Genomic DNA, 22,903 nt, shown 5'->3' with positions numbered 1-22,903 from the left:
GCACTCCGTTACTACTTGGATCAGTTTCACTCCGAACTGGCAATGCAAGAAGTTTGCAGTTCCATCGAACACATGGGAGCACAAATCAAATCAGAATCTCCGGCGATCGGTTCGCTACAGGCGGGTGCCGCGGTAGTGGTTGGAAGTGAAACCGATATTATAAATCCCCAGCAAGTTTCGCTCAACGCTACCCAACAGCAACAAACGATCATCGCTGGTGGTCCTCAGCTGGTAGGTCGAAAACAAGTGATCTGTGATAAACCGCCGCGAGCTGCAACCCAACTACCCGTTGCAACGACTGCTGAGGTACTCGGTTCGCAAGCTGCTATCCAGCAGCAGCAACCTCATCCGGATACATCTTATTGGATGCAGAACGAAAGTGGCTTTATCAACTCACAACCCTCAATGGCTGAATTTCTGACACATATCGATAGTGAGAGCCCGAAGCTCATTTCTCAGGGGTACCCAATGGGACCCAGTGATAGCATGGAGTCCGTACCGGAATATCCCTGGATGAAAGAGAAAAAAACGGCCCGCAAAGCTACAGCCCAAGGTACGTACATCTGCCATACATTGTCTACTTTCTTTTTTTCGGAACCCGATATATTTCATGGTAGTTATAAGCGCTCTAAACAGCGGGAATTTTTCATTTTTTCATTCGGTTCTTTCGTTGTGACCTGCACATTGCTATGACTACAAACTGTGGCAACACACCTCCATCCACAGTTGCTGTGCGCGGTACAATTCTATTGGATCCCCTTATGTACCGCACAAAAAGTCTCATCAAAGCGTCCATATGTGCATGTATCCGAGGATGTGTAACTATCCATGTATTTATTCACCCTATTTTATATGTATGTTGGGCAATCGAAACATCATACAGAAATATTGGCCTATAAAATACAGCGCTAATACGAGAATATTTCTTCACTGACTCTGAAAAGTCTGGTCCTGAATACTTTCTAAATAATACTTGCAATTTGTAATATTTTAAATAACATGTGTATTAAGTTGGATGATAAATTTTGAGGTGTGTCTTTTACACTGTGACAGTTTTGCGAAGAATATGTTCCAATACTTACAAGCGATTGTTAAAGCGCTTTTATACGATAGCGTTTAACCGCAACAGTCCGATGCTTGTTTCAGTTGTGTGCAACTAATCTTAGCAGGCCTAAACGCGATGTAAATATGAAATTTTTGTTAGCGCATTTAAAATTTCGCTTTACCAACTCAGGCCGTTATTTCTTTCACAATTGTGCGACTTTTTTTGACAGTTCTAGAAAGTTACCGACGATTGAAAGTTGCTGTCATGTATTTTCACCTTTATGTTCACTCCATTGTAATATCTAATATATTAACCATGCATCATTTGTCGTTGGGAGAGACAGCAATCCACATACAGTCAATATCCGAGTTACGCGATTCTTGACTTACGTGGATTCGGAGATACGGGGATTTACGGGGAAAACTTTGACATTTCGCGTAGTTTTGTATGCATTTTTCAATTTTCCATATGCAAATTTCAAAAATACATTACAGGATTATAATAATTCATTTTCATAACATTTTATTGTAATTCTTGAAATAAACGTATAAATATCATTTTTTTGTTCCTAACGTGGAAATAAGTATTCGATCCCTTAATACGACAAATGTTTTTAATACGACGATGTTTTCGATGAAACTCGAGTTACGCGGATATTCGAGATACGCGAATTTCTCTAGAACGCATTATCCGCGTATCTCGGCTTTCGATTGTACCTATCCACATACTCTTCAAATGTTCAAATGTACAGATTGCCTGCAGTTTAAGTATCTGATTTGATGAATATTATTAATATTTCGTTTGTTATAATTGTACAATTTCTTTTTTAGTCAATGCAATAATTCAAAGCGGGTTTATCCACAAAACATTGTGTTCATTAACTGACCCGGATTTAGCAAAAAGGCCTGACGGCGTTATGTATGAATATTTCTAAAAATTGCCCAGTCTATAACTATAAAAAAGCAATAGTAGTACAAAAAGTGTATAAATTAATAATTTAAATTTTTTTAATGTAAATGCACTAACTATTCAACCACAAATCGATGTTCAATTGTTATAAGATCATACCATATTATCACTGCGATTGAAGCGATCTCTACTCTTGTTGATAGATTACTTTACATTACTTTGACCGTCACCGTACTGCAACAAAAATAGCATTCTTTCCGCATGCATACAAATTTAGAATTGTATAACGGAGTAGTCATTTACGAAATATATCGAAAATTATACTCTATTTTAGATAGCCAAATGGCGATGCAATAAATTTTGCTCGTAGCTAACATGATAACATAATAGAAGGACATAGGTTACCTCACCTTTGGCAATAGCATTCAACAACTTTGACTATATTTTCCAACCTATTAGGAAATAGCACAGCTATACCGTAAAGTGGTCGGAATATTTGCGTATGATTTATACTGGTACCAGTATAAATCGACGATGGTATCTGTCAATTTACGTTACCCTTTTTCCGTTCATCCCGCCCTCTGGCGTAGTCATTCGCTCAACTTGTTTCATATTGCTTTGCGGTCACGCATATTTTCTTCACTCCATTAAAACAATCTCCACTACCCCACCCATGGCTCGACCGATGTTTCCGACAGTGCCTGCGAAGTTATTACTAGCACTGGCATTGGCTACAAATTGATTAAGATGCTACTGCAAGTTGCACTGATGGCGCCGCTGTTGCTATCATTCACTCTGCGGAAGGTACCGGTATTACACTAGCCGTGGCCAATAAGAAGATAATATTTTATTCGACATGCCGCAGTTTAAATGAGAGCTGTTTACATGACAGTACCCACCTTCACGCGTTACGCTTAAGCACACTGTGCGTTTTCGATCTGCCTATTCCTGCCTGTTCGACCGAAGGATAGTAGCATCGTACGGGAGAACCCATGTATGAAGTGGATACACTGTCAATGATTTACTACTGACCACCCTCTTAACTTATAATCCATATCATCGAAGACTTCCGAAACTGCTGGAGCTACTCTAGCTGTGAACAGCGCAGCACGCACGACAACCCCCCGTCGTTTGAGAGCACCCCAGGAGGCCCATTCCATTCCAGGGAGATTAAACGTGTAAACACCGTGTGTTGGAAACATAATCTAATAATTTTTCGACACGTTTGTTAACCCATCATAACCAAGCATAGTGCCAATTTGTACCTGGTGGGCAAAAGTGACATTTTAAATCAAATGTGTTATAATTCAATTCACATGTTTGTCATAACATAATTTACGTTACATGCTAATAACATATAGAACGATTGAATCTTCGATTTTTCATCATGTTTCAGTAAGCGAAAACTGCAACAAGTAATAGTTTTTTTTTATTTATCGGTACAACAGCCTTAAGAGGTATAGGCCTGCCATTTTTGGCATTTTTTTCTTTGATTTTATTTCGCCGTTACCGTATAGTCAGTCCTACGTAGCGAGGATTGGTCCGGATGGAATTTTGGACCAGTCCTGTCGTGTGAAAACCAACTACGTAAAAGTTCACTTTTTTATTGTGTATGATACAGCGTTTATCGTTTAATCATTCATTCATCATGTCAAACCAGTTCAGACTAGTGGGGTGAAAAGCCAACTAAGAGTTATGTCTTTTGAATTCTAAATATGTTAATAATATTTATTTAAGTTTTTATAATTTGCATAAAAACCAGTGAAAAACGCACAAAAAGTTTCCATTTATGCATGTCCATGCTAGCAACTGCTAAATTCTAGTCACGCTTTTGTGATAGATTTTTACATTCAGAGAAAAATAAATCCAATGGATTTTGCCATAACCTCTATCACTCACATAAAACACCAACCAACCCTAGAACACCGACCGGTGACCACGGTCGCGTACAGTACGTGACCTAGAAAAAAAGCGACAACTGCATTTTTCCCCCATGTCTGGTACTAAAACAGCTTCATTCAGCTTGTCATCGCATTGGGTATTCATTGTATCGGCTAACCAAAAATAAAAACAACACATCATATCCGTACGACCTTCCGACCACATCGGCGCAATGCAAAAGGTTTCTGCTTCTAATTGTTGCCTTCCTCACAATTGCCCCGGACGGTTCCGATCCCATCACTCATCGGGAAAATAACTATCTATCTAACAATTGTATCCGCCTGCAACCACGCGTCTCCATTCAGCACCGAACGAGGTAAGCGGACGGTTCCAACGCGACACGTTAAACAGAATCTTCAGCCGCCAAAGCCACCGGGCAGATAACGCGGAATTCATGTAACGCCAGTGACACATGTTACTCACAGCACGCCAAACCGCTTCGGTACGATCATTGCGTACCTCTTCCTGTTTGCATCAACGTCAACGTCTAACGTACGCATCACACCACGCGACGCATTCTACGAGTTCTTTCAATCACTTTATATGAACGCGAGAGAACATCTCGACAAAAGCAAACCAAAAAAATAGAATAGCTAGACTCGCGCTCGGTGCTTCGCATTTGGCATTAGTATGATTAATGATCGTGTTCTGTTAAAAATACAACGTCTTCCCAACCGATACCTTGCACGTTCGCATTGCCTTAACCTACCTGCGTTACCTACACCACGAAGCGTAGGGTTCTGACGATGTATTCCAACAATTCTTACGGCGTCAATGTAAGCGATCTACAACTTTTCTTGAACGAAACTTTTATGTGGGTGCTCTCTGTGGGTGCGAGGAAAAAACATCATTCAAATCAATTTATTCATTGTACAATGCAAAGTAATTATTTCATTACGTTTTGTATAGAGAAACCATGCCAAAACCATTCATTAAACTACGAGCGATGTACTTATACCTTCCTTTTGATAGTTTTGTGTTCGTTTTTGGTTGGTATTTTAAATCTTATTATTTTTCAGCTGCTATTTCTGACTTGTACTATTATTTGATTTAACGATCTTCTTAGCCATTCGTGTTCAATTTTGACTTACTTAATGAATGGTGTCAAGTAAGGTGACATATGACAATCTTTTACAACATTCGTCATTGTCTCTGTGCAAAAAGCATTGCATTTTTATTGAAACTTTTCGTACTATTTTTATTCTACAAAAACAAATATTTTTGTGAAGTTAGGCAGCTTTCACTGCTTGAGAACATCACTGTTACAAAATAAAAGAACCGAATGACACATGAAGGGTTTCTTCACGCTCACATACTAGGTTATTATACTTCAAAGCATAAGTTTTTTTTTCCTACCTGACAGCAGACTGATGGCTGGAGGGGTTCCTCGAAGCTTTCAATTATGTTTTCCAAACAGCCCCGTTAGCCCGACATTTTTAACTATTGCTTTCTTACATGCGAAGTTTTTCTTTCTCCGAGCGTGCAATGATAAAATGCGATTTAGTCAGAACCCGCCACCAAGCGGAGTTTCGTATACGCGTTCGTGGGTATGCAAGAGTCGTTCAGAGACGCTGGAAAAGAAACTATTAAATTCTTGCACACGATCACGAAGTAGTGTCCGGCCCAACCCTGCAAGACGGCGGCTGCCTTCTCAAAACACAAACATGTTCAGATATGGCAAAACGGACGGAAAGGCAACTTACAAAAACAAAGCACCAACTACCACGGACATGCCGGGTAGAAGAGTGAATGGTAAAGCTGTAGACAGCGAAGACAGAAATACGCTCGCATGACAAATGAAGTAAAATAACAGGTTACACAAAGAATGATGATTTCTAAGCCACATACGGGCTACACGAAACTTGCTCATAAGTCGACTTCAATTCATATGCCGTTGAATTATTTTTCCTTCAGGTTGCCCGCTCTCGCAAATGCTTTCCCTAGGGCTTGCCGGGCGTTTCATTGCCCTTTTGCCATTCGCTGTCCACTTCCACTGACAGATCAAAGTCAACCTCAACGATTCGTTCAATTGCATCTGCCATCGCTCAACGCTAACCGCAAAAAAACATCGCTTCCGACTGGTGATTTTTCATTGCTACGCTTTTTAATTCTCCCCATTTACCCAGCTCGAGACCAGTCTGTCGTTGCTATAATCGTTCCCCAGTCTGCTATAACTGTTAAACTTATACAATAAAAAACATAATATTATTAAGCATATGGCTAAGTGTCTGTTGTTTCTGTGCATGTAATTGCTACGCACGCAGTATAGCAGTGGAAAGTATTTAAGATTGATCGAAAGTTCGTTTTGCAATAAAAATTATAAACTTACAAATCCTTCATTTTAATGTTTCAATTTTTAAAATTTTCAACGTGGCTTCACTGCAGCAGTTCTACAATACACTGTATTACAACTGTAGCAGCAGTTCTGTTTTTATTTCCGTCGCTGTTTTATTATTTGTTTATTTGAATTTCAGTACTCACATACACTTTCTTCTATCCCGTCTACTTGCTTTCGTCTTTTATATACTTTCCTTCTAGTCCGTTTCTCTACTAAACTCTTCTTTGGTTCTAGAGATCGTTTATACTGAACCATTGGTAGGGCAGGTTCATATGTAACTCGTGGCCAATTCTTATAACAAATATTACCATTCCAGCTACTTAGAATATTTAAGAAGTCCAATTTAGAACAAACCTAGATGGCAATGCAATAAGGAATGCTTGCTAAGGAATGTATTGATGTAATAGAAAACAACATTGTATAATTTTTCAGTTTTCCTTCTTCAGTTACGCTATTTGCAATTCGGTTAGTTTAGTTAGTTATTCAACGTTTTACTCTTATGGGTTGCTTGTTTGCTTCAATCTACTTCATTTCTTGTGTATTGCTTAGTTATCGGAAAAGTACGGGTCGTCGCACTCCTTGGCACTTCATTGAGACTTTCGTCGAAAATATTCTATCCCAAGCTTGCTAAAATTTTACCATTAATTGTAACTATTCATTGCTGATGCATACAAATATTTGAATTCATTCTAGCCAATGTTGAAACGAGAACATGAGAACAGTGAGAACTTGGGGTCTTTCCTTTGCGTTCGGTCGACTCGGTTACTGGAGGCTTGTGCTAAACTACACTTCTGCATTTGTGCTATACTTTTTGATTGACTCAGTTTTTAATATTGAGGACCAATATAGAGTTTTGGATAATTTTTTAAACATTTCGGATAATTCTTTGTACTTTATTGCTGAATGCATGAAGCGTTCAGCAGCCTGGGTAAGAGTGGTTTTTCGGGTATTTTTACAACCATATACAGTAGTATTTAAATCGACATCTTAGGAACTAATTTGATGCATAACCGTATCTTTCTCAACCTGCGGCAGCTTTTCCCACCAAGATAACGCTTCCGTTTTTATTCATGTTTATGGCTCTTTGAAACTCATTGCTTGCGTATTTTTAGCGATTCTGCGGTATCGGCTAAGAACCCCCTAAACTGTCCATTTGAAGCTGACGTCTGGTCTTACAGTGCCGCTTTGTATATAGTAACACTTCATTGTCGTTCATCTTCCTCATATTCTACACTCATCATAAACAGTTCATTTTTCCCACACGAACCTCCCAACAGGAGATTCAATACGGGTACAATACGGAATACACAGTTTTTAATGATAGATGCTTCAAAACAATAACTCTTGCAATTGTGTAATACATGCAAAATGAAGACCATTAACAACATCTAAAATATCACGCGGAACTCGTGTTGTGTGATTGTTTGGAGAACATTAACGACGCATTTATGCGCTGAGTTCAAACCACCGCCCAAACTTTTCCTTTGCACACAGGCGGATTCTTTATCGTCACCGCAGATCAACAAAATCAACTGCTGCCCTAGGTGCGGTAAGGCACACACTCTAACCAATGCTTGTGAAGCTACAGAAGTGGCACTTCTTGCGGTTGACATTGTAATTTTATGACTACTATAAATTATATTGTCGTCATCATCGCTTTACTCGCTCGGTTTAGCATTTTAAAAAAGTCTCACTTTGGCCAGCGTTAGTCGGTGCGGTTTTACCGTTCCTGTTTAGTCTTGGCCAAACCACCCTTCGCTCGGCACGTTCGTTCTTTTTTTCCTCTAGATTTATTTCACCACACGATACAGTCACAAAGTACACAAAGTGCAAAGGGCAAGCACACACCCCTACAAAACATTGGTCTATGCGCGCTAGCAAAAACTGGCGCGACCTACCAATGCTAGGAAAAAATGTGAGTGTTTATCAAATAAATACACATGAATAACAAGAGTCTCAGTGCACAGTGCACACACACCTCGGAGCAGGAAATTCCTTCAAGAACTACCACTCCCTTTTCGGCAAGGCCCATTCATATCCTGGCAGCTGGATTACAGGATTGAATGAACGCGAAAAAACAGCAGGAAGTTGTATTTCGCTTCGGTTCGGAGGGAGTGGAGAAGAAAAATGGACCATGATGTGCTAATCTGCTTAAAAATATTATGTTATCATTCCGCACACAATCTTCCCTACCGCATCGCGACGATTGCTGAAGAAGCATCGTTTGGCCTTGTCGCATGAAATAGGGGATGGTTCAGAGGTCCACCGTGTGAAGTCGACAGGTCAAGCAATCATTTGTCTCCCTGAGAGTGGACCGTTTTCTCTGGGGATCAATAAAATCACCGCTGCTAAACGGTTTGAAATTTGATAAGGTACAGTTTTATTAAGGGATAATCGTCCCCCATCGCATCCACCACGACCACGACAAACGATCTTTATTTACACCGGGGAACGAGGATTGTAACAAAACACTTACAAACATGCCTTACCCACCCAGCATCACAAAAGGGCGCCAACGCCTCTTAGACACTCACAGGAGGCGCCGTCATCACCATAGAATCGTGGCCCTCGTCGGTATACCTTCCTAACCAGGACACCATGAACCATGAACCGGCCCTCTATCTATGGTCGAAGCCGAAACAAAACAGAAAACGAAATGTTTTGAATGAGTTTGATTAACGATCTAACATGATTCTTGCTCTGCTTGTGTTCTTGCACCCACAAGAGCTCGCAATAGTGCGTTAGACGAAGATGAGAAGGAAAGCAAAACTGTATCACCACTCTGCCCTTTCGACACCATGCATACGGCTCCCAGCCGTTGAGTTTGATGGTACTGATGAATTGCGGAACAATTTTTCTTCCAAAAGACTGTAGACACCTCAAAATTACTCGCAATCCATGGGCACTCTGGCACTTGTCCGAGAACTTCATCCCATTGCACTGCGGCTGCGGCAAGCGCTGGTAAGAAAAACGGCCTTGGTTAAAGGCATTCGTTGTGGGTTGCTTTGATTGCTATCCGCTCGGGATCGGTGCACGTTCAAAGAGGAAAAAAACCAACGCGTCTGTCCTGCAAACCAACGTTCCGCTAACCGCAGCCCAGCAACAGTCCGCTCACAAATGGACGACGAGGCTCACAAACACAACTCGAGTCCAAGTGCGGCAGCACAGCATAGGCGTGAAAATTAAAATTTACCTCGGTTGATTATAGCCTCTATTAGTGCTAGCTTAAGTCATAAAACCGCGCATGATTGGCATAACAAAAATTAGGCACCAAATAAAGGGAACAGAGCGTAATCAATTATACACGAGAACACTCGCATCCCGAACTCGCATCGGTAGCGCGGCAAAGTAGCAAACATCACTGATAAAAAAAAAGTTTATCCACTTGGGATTCACTTAAGAACCCAAAATTCCGTCGCCATATGTTGATGAGCAGATGGTTTCACTGTATTTCCAGCACCCGAAACACCCTCCGAAACGTTCACATTCCATTTGGCAGGGATTTATACACAGTGTGCATTCGATTTTTCAGTACCTTCCCAGTTCTCATAAATTCGTTTGTGTAATGATTCTAACTATATCACTAACGCTAGATCATGGTTGCATGGATTATCTGCATACTAATTTAAACATTGTTTTTATATAACATTTTAAGCTTATTTTACCAGTATTGAAATAAACGTAACCGATCTGAACCATCTTGAAAAATTGCACACCCACCTGCAACTGTCATAAGTAATCGCTTCTTCCAAGCCGGCGGGATGCGAATTTGATGAGGGTCCCCTTCTTTCCGACATTAATTGGTTGCAAAACGCCGTAAGGAACCCCAAAATATGCCACAAAACAAAAAAAAAAAACATATTGCCTGTGGTTTCACAAGACGACACCCACGGCAACCCCACCGCCAGCCAGACTTTTAAGACAAATAGACTGTTATCTTTAAGACTCCAGTTTAAGATTAGTGTGTGTTTTCTCTCTATTTCATGTTCTACCTTTACTATGCTTCATTCTCGCACAGTTGAACCATTCATTACCGTCAATAAAAAAGTTAAGTTTAATGAAACTAAATTTTATCTGCAATAATTGTTAATAAGTAATTTTCATTACTTTGCATTTTAATGGCAAAACTTAAGTTGCGAGCAGTTTCCCCATAATGAAACATTGATGTGAAAAATAAAATCTGGTCAATTATGCAAACTTGAGCACAAAAATTGATATTTTGAACATTTTAAAAAGAAATTTGAACTTCATTAAGAAGTTGTTACTGTACCAGCAGCACTAGTCTCTTCACTTCCTGCTGTTTGTTTCCTGATAATTGTAATCGGTTTTATAAATCCTAATTCTAAGCTAAAACGACCTCTTGCCTGACGAATTTACGAAAAAGGAGCGATTCAACGGACAAAACTTCAATTTTATACTCATCTACAATGGCCACCGTTTGACTCTATCCTCGGATCAGCTTCTTTCGGAGCGGATACCCCTGCATTTATGGTTGCATCTTAACATAATGCCCAATTTCCCTAAGAAGGGTGGAATGAATACTTTCCCAAAACACTAATAATACGGTTTACTACAGCAATAGATAGCTATTGCTATCTAAATCACGGTTAGTGATTTAGTATTGCTATTTACACTCGTTGTGCAGAATTTTACTCCGGAAAAGTAAAATAAATTATGTTATTTCTTAGTGAGACACTTACTACACTACACAATAATACACAAGCCACACTTATATCTAGTACAACCTTATTCATTTTAAATAGGTGAATGTTTTATAAGATATATGAATGCAAAATAAGTTAGTCGCGACTAGCAACAGCGGTTCAATAGACAATAAGTTTTCGACACCACAGTCCATTAAGTTTCTGTTAAAGTTTGCTAGTTCTTTTTTCCCAAAACTGGATGAGTTCCATCCAATTGCCGCAGTACATATTCTTGTGCTAGTATGTTTTCTTTTTAATTTTTTTATCTAACAATTTCTTCTATGCAAGCTAGCAGCACTTATTTTGCATATTAAAGATATTAAACGCAGTCCTGTAATTGTTTTCGCAATCGTTTAAATTTATTCTTCTCGCTCCTGGTGGTGCAACTACCAGAAAACCGCATATTTACGATAGCTCACAAACATTTCCCCCGGCATACCGGGGGAGAGCAAGAAATGACACTGCCGTCCCTCCTCGTGTTTCGCGAAAGGCAGTAGAATAAAAGTATAAGGTTGTGCAGACACACACACACACACGCACAGAAAAAAGTAGCTGCGCTTACAATGATACCCCCATACCCCACCGTACAATTGCCACCAGAAACAACAGCAACAGAAATTAAATGACTTTTAAAAATAGAGGAAAATCTTTTCCGAATCACTTTTTTTCGCTTCCTTCCATTTTTCTTCTTCGCCCTTAGGCCATGACCGGACAAAGGATGGGACCATCCTTCGAGGACGATATCCGAAGGAAAGCATACTTTTTTGGTTTAAATTTATACACATTTCCTGCCCTTTAAACATCAACTTTTTTTATTTCTGTGTAAGTGTGCGTAAGGTTTTTTTTTCATGTTTCTTTGGCTAACAGACATCTTGTACAGATCGCAAATTAAAAATTAAAACCCATTTGCGACTAACTTCAACGTAATGTCGGTGCATTGATTTCTTTTGTTTTGTTTTATGTTGTGGTTTTTGTTTCAAATTGTTCCTAAATAAAGTTGGTGTTGTTGCGCTGTGCCCTAAAATGTGTACCGTCATTTGCCGATGCAGGAAAGTTCTTTCCTGCTACGGTATTATGCATATTCATCCAATCGTTCCGCAGTTAGTCCCTCCTAGAGTACGCTAGTGACAACCAATCGTTTCTTTTTTCAACCTGTGCATCCAAGCACAGGGGATGTATTTGATAAATTGCTTGTCTGTGACCTCCAGAAATCAATGTCCCAATGTTACCAACATGAGGAGGTGGTAACGAAATTGCCGAACACGAAGGTTCAATGCTTTCACGATGTTTGATCGCTTGGTGACAAATCTCGGTAACCAAATGTTTTTTCATAGCACATACATGCTTCCCACTCGTCGAAACGACACAATCCAAAGCTAATGGTCAAGTCCCAACCTCTTGCTATTGGCTAAACTTTCTTCACAATATTTGGCATGCACAGGTGCAACGAGCGCCTGTTCTTCTGACTGAGGCGCCCTTATCCCATGCTATCTATAAACAAAAACAAACACACTCTACGTGTAGCACAAACGATGTAGCAGACCGTAAGCATTTTCGCACAACACACCGTCGGAAACGTGCGGATACAGAAAGAGGGATCAATTGTTTACAATTGACATGTGGTGATCAATCAATCATTTTCAAAAAACGATTTCCAACTACCGTTTCGTAACGTGCAGTACCGTTGCGCCATCTTAGGCTGTGTCATTGCCACCGTCACTTTATGTGTAACTAGCCGAACGCAGACTGACAGCAGCTCTCATACCGACAGTACAGCTGTTTGTGCAGAAGCACTCTCCTATTCCTCCGAAATCTTGGCAGATCATCTCGGCAGAACGAATGTCGTCAACTAAGCGAACACATACATCTGCATCGGTGCGAATAAGTATTGACAAAATGTTTTGTAGGGAAAGTAGCATGCTGAAGTACGTACAGTTGCACAGCAGTACCGCTACCGTATGCCAATACATCTTGATTCCCATTTTTAGGGAGGGTTACCGTTCTCAGACCTACTAAAATCTGGCACATAACTACGCTGTTCAAATCATGATTGATTTTGGATTCCGCTAAATCTTACACCATGAGAAGGTTGCTTACCCTCTGCATTGATTTTACCTTCCTGTAATAAACTCTTACCGCGTTAATTCTTAAGAACAAATGCCAGTTTGCAATCAAACATCCAAAAACAACACGCGGGAGATCTTAAAATATGTATTGCTTACGGGTATTATGTTTGAAAATTTCCATAATTCCTCTTTTTACTTTTTTACACTCAACAAAATTTAACAATGTCATAAAATTTCTCCTTTTTAAATACTCTATGCAGTCGACTTGATCCCTTACCAAATGCCAAGATTCAAATCCATCAAACGGTTCGCTGCTTTGGGAAAATTTATTTGTACATATATATGTATGTATATGAATCTTCCCTGACAGCGAAACTGCGGAAAAGACTCACTCATGCTGTGTCCTGAAATGGAATGCGCCGTACTGGCCCACCGAAATGCTCCGATGGCCATTTTCTGTACACTTTTTTTTACTTCTGGACCATGAATCATCGGCTACAATTTGTGGTCGCTTCCGTCTGGCCGTAATGCCGGAACGGAAGCTAGGCGCTATCGTTGAATCGTTTTTATTTTGGATGATGTTGATGACGATAGATACGATGATAAGGCAAAAGTGCTAGTTACCAAAAACTCTTCCTTATCATCCTAGAAATAAAGCCCCGCTGCGGCATTGGTGAACATGAACTACGCGAACACACTGGTACTTACCATCGTCTATAGTAGAGCGATAAATACTGGCTATTCTCGTGAGTATTGACGGACTAAGCGAAACATTCCACCTCATCATCGTTGTGCGACCTTTTCTACCAACCCAAACACATGATATGGTTGAACATTTCTTGCTAGGTGCTGCTTGATTAGTAACTCACACTTCTTAGTCCCAATGCTGACTCGCCTGATTGTCGCTTGCAACACGCAAGATTCATATGTTTTCTGTGAGTATTACTACTAACATTTCAAACCACTCGATTGATATGTTTGTTTTGATAACAATCGACCTAGTATAACGAATCATGAATTTTACTTCGACCTTTGTACAGCAAGTTAAATCGATTCACATACCACTGTTTCGACATCATCATTAAGAAAAAAAATGAAAAGTTTTCTTTCATCTGCTTCAAATGCTACATAGGACACCAACCTCATGAGAGTCCCGTAGCTGGAAATTCAGTCAAAAGGCCCGGATAGAAATTGGTACTAGACTACACTAGTGTGTAAACGATAGCCGCTACCATACCTACCACCGGGTGGCCACCCATTTTGTCATGCACATTCTATTTGATTATGCATTTAATTTGATGAATCGGAAGACTCGCAGGTATTAATCTAAAAAAGGGAAATTGTTTCGTTTTTTCGTGAATTTCTTCTCTTTTTAGCGTATTGCCTGCTTTTTCTGGATTGGTACACTCATTTTTGATGCACAGCCGGATTGAATTGCAAGATGAATCGTAATTATTATAGAGTGTTTCCTAAAACATCATCGGTCTTCTTTTATAAAATCTTTTCGATTGTTAGAAGTGGTGCAGGTGTGAAACGGACATTACTTAAGAAAAAAGTTTGATGTAGCTGCAATGTTATAATTTACAAAATAAAAAAAATTATTGCTTTGTATGTTCCGAATACATTTCCAGGCTGTTTGAATTTTACCGTAGACTGATGGTATAGCGATAGCAGTACCGAATTCATACACGGCAGGACTGGTAGCAAATCTATCTCACTAACCAGCTGCGAGTAACTTTGCTTTATTAATATAAAACTATTCTAACGCAAAAAACTTCATATAAGGGTCTATTAGTCTATTGCTCTATTGCTAAGGGTACTTCAAAAATACGTAAATAAATTCAAAATACAAAAGATCCAATAGATTTTCTGTGATATTGAGCCTTTGGTGAAACCTCCAAAATCTTAGTAGAGAGTAGCCATTTGAACGTTCTATTCGGATTATCCATCTCGATTCCGAAACTCTAGAAAATATCATTTGAATTTGATTATGCTGCAACTCGTACTAATCATATTTGCTTGAATACAGATTCCAGACATCATACTTCGAACAACGAATAAAATTCACTATTCCTACAAAAAAAACATAACAAAATAATTATTCGCATCGGAAAGAACAAAACACAATGTACGGCGAAACCGAAATCTCTGCTTTATCCAACAGTTTTCACAACATCAGCAAACATGAGCCACATGACTTTGCTGAAATGCGCACTGGCAAAAGCTTCCGTCATTCCATCATGCCACGTATAACACCCACTTTAATGTGAAATCGGATATTGACCATTCAATTTTACTGACCACCAATAAATATCGATAGCAGCAACCAAACATATTTTTCCTTTTCCCTTACTCGCACACAAACCCGTACAGTAATCAAATTACAATAAAATATCAATTACCATTGAACCATAAATTATCGCCCGCCACCGTTTGACAATAGCAGTTTATTTGACCCCAGCGAAGCCGCCGCCGAAATCCATGCTGCCGGGTATACCCTTTACGGCCTCTCGTCGTTGTGCCGTGTGCTGTGTTTGTGTATGGAAATGGCCAAAATCGATTAATGCACTTTCTCTTTAACAATCGCTTTAAAAGCCGTTTGCATGATTCTGTCAGTCTTGCGAACGTTCAATCAAAACCTACCGTTTATAGACGGATCTTTAAAAAAAATTCAATTGTCATACGTATAAAAACAATAGATTTGATTCAGCTTAATCTTTAGCTAGTGCTCTTCAATTACATTATACCCATTTTCTACCTTTGTTTCTTTTCATGTTCTCCCATGCGCGCCTCACTCCAGCTGAGTTTGTTGCTGAAAACGGTTTACCACGCCGATTGCGTACGGCCTACACCAACACGCAGCTCCTAGAGCTTGAAAAGGAGTTTCACTTCAACAAATACCTTTGCCGGCCCCGAAGAATCGAAATAGCAGCTAGTCTCGATCTTACAGAAAGACAGGTAACCGGTTCATTATAATTTCATTTTCATTCAACGATCAATTTCAACGTAAAATTAGTTACGATCACCAAGATCTGCAGTGGATTGAATGATTCATTCTGCTTTCTATGCATTCCATGTTTCCCTCATTGATGCGGAACAACGATGTCGCTCATTTTATGCTTTCAATAAACACCAATCTCAAAGGTGAAAGTGTGGTTTCAAAATCGGCGCATGAAGCATAAACGACAAACACTCTCTAAAACTGATGATGACGAATCGGGAAAGGACGATCTCAAGGGTGAGTGTAACACAACTACCTACACAGCTCGGATCGCAGCGCCATTAAAGGGTAATGTTGTGTATTTTCAGATTCCAACTCCAAAAAATCTTGCCAAGGATGTGAACTACCCTCGGATGACATACCGGACTCAACATCCAGCTCTCGGGGGATGAACAACAGTACGCCGAACGCTGGTAAGTCGCCCCTGCGCAAAGCGAACCACAAGTCAATGAAGTTGATGAGAATCTTCCCTGAAAATTCGTCTGACACTCTGCCACTAGCCATGACACCGAATTCCACCGTCGACATAAGCACTCCGACTGGTGGTAGCGGCGGCTCTGGTGGGGTAACCAACGCGGTCAGTGCTGACTCCAGTGTTGCCTCCACGGGAAGCCTCGACGAGGAGGATGAGATCCATGCCAAAGTGAAGAAGAAATCCGACGTAAGTACTATCACCACAAAGTGGACATTATCATCGCAAATGTTAGGCTCTGCACATTAATCTCTCGTCCATCCACGCTCTAGGGACAAACGATAAAGAAAGAGTCGGTCAGTTCTTCGAAAATTATCAACAGTAACTCATTCAAAAGCTACGACACTACTGGCCCTGCATTGGGTCCGTCATCGGTACCGATTACTATCCCCCACAGTCCAGTTTCTACTTCGGCCATCTCGCCGAGTAGCAACAGTAATAATAACAACAATAACAGTAACAGCAACAATAACAATCTTCAATCGTACTACAATCATCCCAGTCCTTACGGAATAGTGAAGCATAAGCTGCCACATGGACCAATCATAAGTCACGAGGGTGAAGGATCACCGACCACCACAGGATCCTCGGGTAGTGGAATGTACTTCAATAGTAAGCCCCAGGACTACTTTGGCAAGGCAGATGCTGCCGTACACTATCAACCACCGTATCAACATTATCAGAAAACAATCATACCGCCAGGAGCCGGATACGGTGGTCCACAACATACCCTAAATGAAGGCTATCCCAACGCACAGAAAACGGATTTTAATGCTCCGTTAGGCTTGAAAAGTTTTGGCAATAAAACTCTAGTACAAGATTCTACCCAGGTGAAGCTGCAGCAAGCACAGCAACAGCTCAACGATTCAACGTTCCACCCGCAGAGCCAACCCTATTACAACAGCTGCGACACAGGCCTTAACAACGTCGGACAGTATGGTCCGAGCGGACAACAATACTATCCAAATGATTACGATCCTCAGCACGAGTTTGGCGCAGGAACCGGCTACTACGAGTCTACGAAACCGGGTGCAGTAGGACAGGGCCACTACTACGATGGTATGAGCTCGTTTCACCACGGTACATTAGCTGCTAACAACAACATGGATTACCAAGGCAATGCCCCATACACTGGCCTCGGTACCGCAGTACCAGCGGCGATGGGAAATGATTCCTGTGAATCATTTGCCTTCCATCAAGCATCTCCCGTAGCTAGTGCATACTACGAACAACAGCATCTTCATCAACAGCAGCATCAGCAGCAACACCATCCACAGCAGCATCACCATCAGCATGCTTTCCAACAGCAAAACAGTCAGCAACTGCATTCGTACCATCATCAGCAACAAGCACTGCCGAACCCTGCTGGGGTAGGTGGTGTCGGCATAAACAACACTGCAGTCAGAACAGCAACCCAGATAGGAAACCACCACGACATCAACACAGCTGAACTTTGCTCGTTTAATGGTTGTCCGCCTGCTGGCAGCAGCAGCAGCGCAGGCCAAACAAAACCAGCCGCCATGGTTAGTCTGGACAATTCCAACTCGTCCGACTTCAATTTCCTTAGCAATTTGGCGAATGATTTCGCTCCTGAATATTATCAGCTTAGCTAATTCTACATTTACATTTGCTGCCGGCAAGTTCTTAATTTCCCTTAAAGCACAAACGAACTTCCCTGCATATGAGGCAGTTACGTAAGGAAGTAAAACGCTTCATGCTTCAACATTGCATCTCGTTAATGGAGAATGGATTTGAATATCGTATGACCACGTGCATATTTATGAACATAAGACGCACATTGACGTGCATTCCTTTCCATCAACTTTTTGTTTTCGCGCATTTTGTTTTACAAAAAGCAATCCTGTTGTTGTTGAATTGTTACCTATTGCCTCTCTGTACTTTACAGACGTTTTTGTTCGGTGTATATTTGTTTTCGTCCAGCTGTATTAGCCTCAGGATATTAATCCCTGTAAATAAGGTGGAACCAAACGTCTGGGAGTTCAATCCCAGCTCAAGCGGATTTTTATATCACATAACAATGGTAGATTACTCCTGGTACAGGATACACAATGCACGGCGACCCAGCGAACGAGCTGTACAATGATGATCGGTGTATGAAATAGGGTGGTCAATGCAAACAAAACATAATAATCGTTAGAGTACAGATGTTCACAAATCGTCGTCGGTATATTAATGATACTTCTTTATGTACAAATTATAACCAACAGTTATAGCAAAAAATCAATAATGATCATGCATTTCGAAATGTAAAATAAAGGATCAATGATAATATAACTTTTCATTCTTCTTTCTTTTGTTATCCACTCTATTTCTTACCGGATTGAAGAATCCTGTCATTCAGTCCATTTCCTTTTATTTGTATTTGATTCTACTTCTACTTTCCGAATAAGTAACGTGGAACGCATTAATGCAAAACTTTAATCATTGTTGTCGGTCCTTGTTTGCATACAACTTATAAGATCGCAAAGAAAACTTATCATTTGAACGAACCCAAGTCTCCTTGGAATTATTTATATATTTGCTCTTTTAAACCCATCACAGAATATCACCGAACATGATAGATCACACTATTCACACTAACTTCTATTGTATGGAAAAAGACCAGTTAACGATGCATGTTGCTGTTTAACAGAACGTCTGGCAGTATTGTTATTTCTAGTTGTTAATGTGGAAATATATTACTGTCTTGAAGGGAAAAGTTCTTTTTAACTTCGTTTGTTCACGCCACCGTCAATGTCGGTACAAATCGTTCCGATGTAGTGTCGGTACAAACAGTCGTCTTGTAGCCAAGACAACAACCTAAAGCAACATTTTCATAGAATTACCACAGGTGCTGACAGGTGTACCATTCATTCCATATTGTCCACCAGATAGCGCTACAGTTCCAAAACACCACAGTTCAACTTGAACCAACTGTACTGTACGAACTGTGAACCAATTTGACGAAGAAAATGCACACGTGTGTGCGCAATATCAAATAATGAACACGAGCGAGAGCGCATGACGCCGAAGAAGCGAACAGCATGAGAATATCCTTCAGGTTTGAAACAGTCATCGAGCGAGCTCGATTCGGCGGGAGCGCAAGCAGGAGAGCAACAGCGGTTAGAGCGAGCACTCTTTCATTTTGACCGTTGAAAGTCTAATTGCTCTCTTTGGGCAACTGTCATGTTTAGTCCGAACAATTCATGTTTTCGGAGCATTTTGTTGCATTTTCACTCCGCAAACAAATCAGCTAGCAAATGAGACGATACAAAAGAACAGCTGAGTATATATTCACAAATTTTCGTTGCGCAATCAATCTTAACTAAACAGCGCAAACCCAGAGGAATTAGTAAGGTGGATTCGAAAAAAAATCATTGGATCAAAGCCAAACGGCAAGTAATAAATGATAGAGGTAAGTAATCGACAAGCAGTCGAAAAGCGCGTTTAGAATCTAGTAATAGCAAGTTCTCAATTTGTACACTTCTGTCATTTGTTGCTGTTACGAGCGTAAAGCTTATTCTTGCATTCAAACATATTATGCAAGAGGATGGCTTTAAGCTTCTTCACCACATCGCCCATTGAAGGATGCTTTTGAAAATGCTTTTAATATCCTTTCGAAATCATTACAAATAGAAAAGCGCTGATATAGAAATAATGTTTTATTTAGAGCATCACTTTTGTTTACGATATTTTGGTGTACTCTATATACGAGACGATTCTACAACGTAAACGAAAGGTATTTGGTTTAACCTATGAGATACAATTGCCTGAACCAAACAAATTTCTTGCAACGTCTTAACTCTGGCGGTTCGTTTTTTGTGCGTTTCAGATTTCCGGTCGTTTTCAACGTTCGTTTATACAATATTCACTTCGAATGTAATTTTAAATGTGACACAGATTCAATGGCCATTTTAAGCACTATGCATGGCAGTTTTTTCGAATGCATCCACGACGTATGACATGAACGACGAAGATCACGACGACGTACATCATTGAAACTAAACATTGAACTCAGTTTATGTAGTTGCCACGCTTTCGCTCATTGCAATACAATAAACTCTCTACTTGAACTACGTAAATTTGGTTCGTACAAAGATATGAAAAATATCATACGATAATACTTCTTGATTCAGATTTAATAATTTAATTAATTGCTTATGGTTTTGTGCAAATTGTTAAGGTTTTCACACACTGAACAGTTTGTGGAAATTAATGTTCCGATACTTACTTGATTATTAATCTTCCGATAGTTCCCAGTTAATCGAGTGATCGTTCAAATTTCACTAATCCACCTTAATCCTAACGTTCCAAGTTATTACGGGTACTAATTGTTACAAAACATAAGTAACAGAAACTACTTAACTGATAACACACCAACGGTAAACAAACTTCTCGATTAATCCAAACCACAAAAAGGAACATCTTTTCAGGGTCATTGAAAAAAAAAAAACATCTTTATCCTAGTGAACACCGTATCGCTCAATTATTTTTATCTATATCTTTACTTAAGCGAGCCTAATCTATACAAACATGTCGTCTAGGAAGGCCAAAAAATCCGAGTGCACAGATTGTGAATATTGATTTCAACCCGTCCCTGCTAATGGTGCCTGCTTTGCAGCATTGCTTGTGATTTAGCTCTTATCATTGATAGGAGCTTAAGCACAACAAATTGAAATAGTATAACTTTTTTCAATAACAAAACGAATTATATTTACAAAGCAATACGATGGTACAGTGTCTAACACTAAGCCTCATACAGATAAAGGAAAATTCGAATGAAAATTGAATTGACTATGGCATAGAAAGCACTAACCGTTTAGAGTTCAATAGTAGACATACTAATGCAATGTGAGACCTCGTCGTTTGCATATTTTACTAAACTAATGCCTACTACAAGTGTAGTAAACACTATCACATAAATGACATAAAATAAAACACTGCACAACACCAAAGTTTCAAACAATTTCCACCTTTTCCTATTTCCAATTGTATAATTGTTTTATATCTGTTAAATCTCATTTACTTATATTGGAGCTGGAATATTTGTTTTTTTTTGTCGTCCGCTCTCCAATATACGGAGTTATTTATTATTTCAGTCAGTCATATAATAGACATAAAAGGAAAAAAAAGTGTTGCCTGGTATGATTAAAGCTTCTCTTCAACAGTATCGGAAGTATTATGACAACAATATAAAATTATATCAACAATGCGTTAACGGTTTAGGAACTGAAGGATATACATTTTAATCTTTGCTTGTGTTTGAAAGGCTTTTATGTACAATTCTTTGGCATATTTTACAGTATCCAACTACCTGAACTAAATTAAATTATCCAATACTTTCATACATATAAGATAACGTTTGCGCTCCATTCAAACAAACTCAGAACAATGAAACCATGTTTTAGTTAATTATAAAAAAGAATGTTACTATCTAAAAGCTTTCGGCAAAAAAATCTAACACAACAACAGCAAAACACAAAACGAAAAGCCACATGTGCTGCACTCGGGAGTTTACGAACATTACACATATAACCCAAAATTATTGATTTTGACAACAGCGATGAAAATCGAAGATTGATTATTCCTCACCACCATTGTGTGAGTCTGCTGCCATAAATGTAGACGTTAGGAAAAATGGCAAGTACGGCCTCAAATACCCCGCAAACAACAGAGTAGGAAGAGATTCATCAAGTAACTGAAACAGCAGCACGAAGCTCTCGCACTTTCCGCCTATGCAACACACAAACAGCCAATAGAGATAACACAGCTACAGAGGCATACAGCAGTAGCACAGCATCCCACATGGGATCGAGGATAGACCGTGGAAAAGGCGCACGAGACAGTAAGGCAACAGTAACGAAACGGTCGTACCCGGCCCATAACTTAACATAGCTTCCTTACCATCATTCATACAAGAACAATGGAGCTTAAGGATGGATCTCGCCCAAGATAGCAGGGCTAAAGTCAACCTGCGTGAACGCAAATAAACACGTGAGAGGATCGATAACGGTTAGTTTTCGTTCGATTGTGTCATGATAAAAACAATCTGTATTTTTGCTTTCCTTTTACCGTACTACCCTTGCCACCGTCAAACACATGAGCCGTTACGGCGCGACATCGTCATTCATTTTCATGTGAGATAAAGTAGGCAGCGAGATAGAAATCGTACCAAGACGACAAACAGATCTGGCAGACTCCATGTCGAACCTCACTGTCTAGGTTTGTTCGACATTTTAGTGCGCGGTCTAGCTTCTGCAGACTCGCGTTTTCGATCTCGAAACGATAGGTATACAAACACAGCTTGCGGCACGATGACGTGAGCAAAGTTTTTCTTACCAACGCCACAAAAACCAATCACGCTAAGAGCCTTTGTAAGCCCTATTCTATGCCTACATGCGGAGCTGTCGGATTTAGGTGAAAGATTC

At 39.9% G+C, this 22,903-nt stretch overlaps 1 protein-coding gene across 1 annotated transcript; it reads left to right on the top strand.

Moving 5' to 3' along the window:
- Positions 1-42: 42 nt before the first annotated feature.
- On the top strand, positions 43-18,088 carry LOC128310537 (homeotic protein proboscipedia). The gene is made up of 5 exons (XM_053047196.1): positions 43-553; positions 15,803-15,960; positions 16,147-16,240; positions 16,312-16,664; positions 16,748-18,088. The coding sequence occupies exons 1-5, from the start codon at positions 43-45 to the stop codon at positions 18,086-18,088; spliced, it is 2,457 nt and encodes an 818-aa protein (XP_052903156.1).
- Positions 18,089-22,903: the final 4,815 nt, after the last annotated feature.

This window comes from Anopheles moucheti, chromosome 2 (genome assembly GCF_943734755.1).
Source record: "Anopheles moucheti chromosome 2, idAnoMoucSN_F20_07, whole genome shotgun sequence".
Taxonomy (NCBI): domain Eukaryota; kingdom Metazoa; phylum Arthropoda; class Insecta; order Diptera; family Culicidae; genus Anopheles; species Anopheles moucheti.
This window is presented reverse-complemented; position numbering and strand designations above follow the sequence as displayed.